This window comes from Triticum dicoccoides, chromosome 3B (assembly GCF_002162155.2).
Source record: "Triticum dicoccoides isolate Atlit2015 ecotype Zavitan chromosome 3B, WEW_v2.0, whole genome shotgun sequence".
Lineage (NCBI taxonomy): Eukaryota > Viridiplantae > Streptophyta > Magnoliopsida > Poales > Poaceae > Triticum > Triticum dicoccoides.
In genome coordinates, this window is record NC_041385.1 from 840,770,012 (window position 1) to 840,775,958 (window position 5,947).

Genomic DNA, 5,947 nt, shown 5'->3' on the forward strand with positions numbered 1-5,947 from the left:
CTAAATGGCAGATTTGTGTAGTTGTTCAACATATAAAAGTGTTAACTAGGTGTACCTGAATATACCAATAGCAATGCCTTTCGCTGAGCAAATGGCAAGTATCATTTGCATTGCTGGACTGGACCAGCTTGTTGTTGTCCCTTGGTAACTGCAATAGTTCACAACAGTCTATACGGGTATAAATTCTTAATCAACAATCGACCAAATTACTGATACGTACATAAGATGCCTGAAATCCAAATACCGAAGCAACAAGAAAACAGAAGCCGTACAAGTCATGATCAAAATTATCTACATTGCCTACCCACAAACTTATATCATTCATATGGACTTGTCAAGCAACAAAACCAGCATCTTTTTCTGTAACTATTATACTGGATCTGCATTTGGGCCATAACTAACATATATAGCGTGGCTTAATTCCTGCAGAAGAACAACACAAAATGCCAATAATAACACAAGTAAAGAAAACTTCCTTGGGTCCTCCAACACAGAAAAACAACTGATTTCACCATCACAGCCACAAAAACCTATGGCATCTCAGAACAAACAATTCATGGCTTGAAGGAAACGCAAAACAATCCATGAGGAAAACTAGTGTGCAATCCAATCAATTTATATAGGATATAGTGGAGTAACATATCTCCATTCTCCAGCAAGTGAAATAACACAGAATCCTCACAGGTCCCAAACATTACATTTCAGTCTAGAACATACTCATGGCAAACTCGCCATTTTCATCAAATCTTGTGGGGTTTGTATGCATTTTGAGATTACTCCGTTTCAATGTTTTAAATAGCGGGCTATGGCATATAGCGGCAACCCTGAAAAACAGCTATAGCGGCAAATTGTACATGAAATCATTTAGCAGCAACATCCTCAAACAGTTATAGTGGAGCTATAGCGGGGCTATAGCCGGCTATTTGAAACTATGCTCTGTTTCCTTGCTTCCCACGGGGATAAATAGTCTACTGAATCTTGTGGGGTTTGTATGAGCATGAATATATTTTTTTGAGGAAAATGAGCATGATTTTCTTTTGGCATTCACAACTTAGGAACTGTGATTTTACATTCGATTAGGAAAATTCAGGACTATGGGAGATGATGTCTACTGAAGAAAAATTAACCACTATTTTGTGCTAAATCTTTATGAACTTGTCTATTATATTAACTTGGTAATCAATTAATGGTTTTCTAGTGATGCTGCAAAAGCTTTATCTCAAAGGCGTTCGGATAGCTCCTTCCCTATACAGGATTTGAACTTAAATCTCCAGAATCAAAGTTGTCAGAAAATATTGCTTTTCGATCCGCATATGATATATATCAACTTATACACTGAAACTTCTGTTCAACAGTTTTCTCACAAGTTTATGAAACTTGCCACGTTATATGTTTTATCTCTTGGGCTTATATAGAAGATGGCTCGAATGCTTCATCAAAGAACAAAAAAATCTTGTCAATGGGGGCATGTATAAGGAGGTACTAGAACTGTTGATGATGGCCAAGGTATGCTGCCTTATGTGATCGTTATTGTCCCACTGGAAGTAGCATGTGCATCTTTTAAAGAGCTATAGATTGAGGAAAAGTAGTTGCGCGGTTTCTAAATGTCCCAAGAGAGGTTAAATTGTTTGATAACTTTATGCATTTACAAAAATGTGAATGAGATTGATATTCATATCATCAATGAACCTGCATCTAGGAACGTTAGAAGAAAATGTGAAGGTAAAATACTAATTATTTGATTTTTGATGGATTTTACGTGTTTACTGATAATGTTTCACATATACATATGTTAAACATTATTTCCATGCTTATATTAAGGGGCCCCAAATTCCAGTCTCGGCCTAGGCCCCTAAAATCTCAGGACCGGCCCTGTTTACAACGGGTTTTCCAGGTTTCTCTGATTTTCTATCTTTTTTGTTTTTATTTTTCTTTTTGTTTCTTTTTTCCTTTTTGGTTTTTATTTTTTATTTTTTCTTCGGTTTTCTCTGCTTTCTTTGTTTTTTTTAATTATGTTTTTTCTTATTCTTCTTTTTTGGTTTTCTCGGTTTTCTTCGCGTCTTTCGAAGCAAGTCTATATTTATTATATGTATACACGTTTAACACTTTCCAAATACATGATTATCTTTTTACAATATACGTTTTGATGCCTATTCCATTTTTTTCATAAACATTATGCATTTTTATACATCAAGAAATTTTTATATATGTTTATCATATAAAAATAAATGATTAAGCTTTAAAAAAGTATGTTTTGATGTCTACTCTTTTTCATATAGATTGTACATTTTTCTTACATAATAGTAACATTCTTTTATATTCATTAAACATTTTTCCAATAATTCATTAATATTTTATCAGATATATGTTTTGCTGTCTACTTTTTTTATATAGATTGTACAATTTTTGCAAACATAGCAAACATTTTTCTTATACACGTGTAACATTTTTCAAGTACATGATTACCATTTTTTAGATATATATTTTAATGTCTACCTTTTTCAAACTTTAATATTTTTTTCAGAGAAATTTTTTGATGCCGTTTTCTTCATACGTAATGTGCATATCTCCTATACATCAGGAACATTTCTATACACATTCAACATTTATCAAATACATGATTAACATTTTTTTTAAATATATATTTTATGTTTACGTTTTTTCATATACACCATGGGCATTTTATCTATACATTAGAAACATTTTTTTACACGTTTAACATCTGTTCATATATTTGTTTTGATGTCTCATACACATCACCATTTTTTTTATTCATCGGGAACATTTTTCTATACTTGTTAAAACTTTTTTAATGCATGATTAACATTTATTCAAAATTTATTTCAAGTGATTTTGAGAATTCACATATATATATTTATATATTTCGAAATATAAACATAAAAGTAAAAATTTGAAAGCAAAAACCGAAAACGAATGTGAAAAAATGAGCGCTTAAGGCGTGTGGACCTCCAGCGCACTGGGCCAGCACATTGTCGCTCGTTTCAGGCGAGTGTTTGTTTTGTCTCACACTGAGCGAGAGATAGATAGGCTTGTCCCAAAAAAAAAACGAAGCGACACATAGTCGCGCCCAACTTTGGCTTATGTTTATTAAAATAGAACTTTGGGCTTATGTGATGTATGAGCGTCTGCGTTTGTATTGTGTTAAAAAAAACAAGTATCCACCTCTTAAAAAAACAAGTATCCGATATTTTTTCAAGAATGACTTGTGTGTCCCGTGAGTGTGTGAACCTGGATCTGAACCTAACACGCAGCAAAAGAACAGAAAAACTGAGAAATTTGTGGTCTTTTATTGAGTACATGAACCTGAACAACTCAAAAAAAAAAAAAACTGACTCTGGCGAACACAAGCAGTAGTGCAGTACTCAAACTAAGCAGCCATGCAGGTGCAGCATACTGAAGTGTAATGTAGCGCATAAGGGGCTCAAGAAAGATGGAAGTTTTTTTTTTTCAAACGGAGGCAAACGATTTGCCTCATATATTAATTAAGAAGCCATGAAGTTTCTTGTGATAGAACAGACCAACATTACAGAAGACCAACATTGACTGAATATACCAATACAAATTGCATTTCTGGACTGGACTAGTTTGTTGTTGTCCCTTGGTAACTGCAACAGTGCACAACAGTATATACGGGTACAAATTCTTAACCAACAACAATAAAGCTTGGCAACAATCGACCAAATGACTGAAATCAAGATGCCAATGATCAAAATCATCTAGAGCGCCTGTCCACTTCGTGTTGTAGATATGTTATGCAACAAAACGAGTATCTTCTTCAACAAACTATTAAACAGGATCTGTAAGATAAAACATTTGGGACCAAAACTAACATATATAGCATGGCTTACAACCTGCTGAAGAACAACACGAAATGACAATAGCAAAGTAAAACAACTTACTTAGACCCTCCACCAACCCAGAAGAACAACTGGTTTCACCATAACAACCACAAAAACCATAGACATATGGCATCTCAGAACAAACAATGCATGGCTTCAAGGAAATGCAAAGCAATCCAGGAGGAAAAATAGTGTACAATCAATTTATATAGGATATAAGGGAGCAACATATCTCCATTCTCCAGCAAGTGAAACAACACATAATTCTCAGAGGTCCCAAACATTACATTTCAGTCTAGAACATACTCATGGCAAACTCGATTACTGAACACAGACGCTGCTAAATCCAACATTCACGCTACTGGTAAAGGCATGATCTGGCTTGATGCTTCTTAAACCTCCTGGACGTTCAAACCTGCAGCCAAAACATCAGCGCAGTTAGCTAGTGTTAACAACAATGGCTGGCTGTGGGATTTGAGCAACAGTAGGCACAAGAGATAATTGAAGACCTACTATGCGCAGTTATAGTCATAATGATTATATAAGATGTAAGAAATGAATGAGTAAATTGAAGACCTACTATGCGCAATTTAAGCACACCTACCGAATGTAGTCATGCACAAAATTAAATATTTTTAACCAGACATAGTAGTAGATAGTATGATATTGACGAGGCTATGTCATAACTTCTCTCATCTCTGGACAAGTAATACAACAAATTTTATTCTAGGGAATCCCCAACGAAAAATGTACATTATTCCCCATTATATAGACCTGACCAAGTGTTAACTGATCTGTGCATTCCTATTGCGAAGTAGTGCAATAACAATGCAGAGGAACAAGTAGCTGGTGGCAAGCTGGCCACTGCTGAGATAGTGACCAGCACAGTAGTGATATGTGAAATCAGGCATGCCAAGGTGCAATTGTGTATAGGTTCGTTGCAGAAAAACCAATTGTTCGCATCGCTATGGTTATCATTCCAGATTTACTGCTCGTAGGTGCTTTGATGTGCGCAACGATTCAGAACAGCTAATCAAAGAACAAAGATGGAGCTCGTCGAGCAGGACAAGAAGGTAGGAGCGGACCTGGGGGGAGGGACTGCTTGAGCTTGTTGGCCTTGTCGGTGTCGTGGACGCAGAGGGTGTAGAGGTACCTGGAGCAGCGCACCTTGAACTTGACGGCGTCCTTGGTCCTCTTGATCCGCACCGACCGCGCGTCCTTCCGCCGCGCCGTCAGCAGGAAGTCCTTTATCTCGTGGATCTGCTTCGGCTGCACCCCAAGAATTCGCTCGTTACCACATCACCATGCGCCACGGAAGAAAGGGAGACACGCAAATCGTCGGAGGACGGAGACTCACCATGGTCCACGGCGGTGGTCGCCTGCGCAAATCCTAGGGGGCGACGGCGGCGGCGGCGGCGGCGGCGGGGAAGGAGCAGAGGGGGGAGGAGAAGATAACACGGTGATGCCTGGCGAGCGAATTTATACCTAGACTAGAGAAACCTCGGGCCATCAGGCCGTTGTATCGATGGGCCAGGCCCGCGCCGGCCCAAACAAGGGAATCGATGACTATTTCTTACACGGGACGGCCCGCTAGGGGGGATTTGATGATAACCCCCCCAGTTCATGTCACTTGACCCCACATGTCAGTGACACAAAGGGGGGGTTATGATCAAAGTGACATGAATTGGGGGGGTTATCATCAATTATTCCCCCGTATAGAGGGAATGCAGCAGTGAGGTTCTTTCGGTTTGGGAACATTCCATAAGCTTCCTTCGCTTGGTTCCTTCTCCTGTTTATTTTTAGTTTATTTATTCGGTTTTCTGTTTATTTTTTTCTTTTCATTTTTAAAAAAGTTTTGATAAAGGATGTCTAGATATGCCCTAAGTATTGCACATCGGGCACATCTAAGTTCTATGTCATTGGTTTTACATGAAGATTCGTGTGGATTTTTTGTTTTATGTTTGATTGAATCACTTATATGTGCAATCACTAGGTCAACCTAGATGTGCTCTAGACAAGACCCTTTTCAAAACAAATCGTGAAATTTCTAATTTTGAACTATTTTTAAAAGTCGTGCATATTTTTAG

General features: G+C 37.5%; 1 protein-coding gene across 1 annotated transcript; it reads right to left on the minus strand.

Moving 5' to 3' along the window:
* Nucleotides 1-4,015: 4,015 nt before the first annotated feature.
* LOC119278828 (60S ribosomal protein L38-like) lies at nucleotides 4,016-5,319 on the minus strand. The gene is made up of 3 exons (XM_037560165.1): nucleotides 5,218-5,319; nucleotides 4,946-5,129; nucleotides 4,016-4,275 (listed from the first exon to the last, which is right to left on the minus strand). Exons 1-3 carry the CDS (start codon nucleotides 5,218-5,220, stop codon nucleotides 4,253-4,255), a joined length of 210 nt encoding a protein of 69 aa, XP_037416062.1. The 5' UTR covers nucleotides 5,221-5,319; the 3' UTR covers nucleotides 4,016-4,252.
* Between the last annotated feature and the right edge of the window lie 628 nt (nucleotides 5,320-5,947).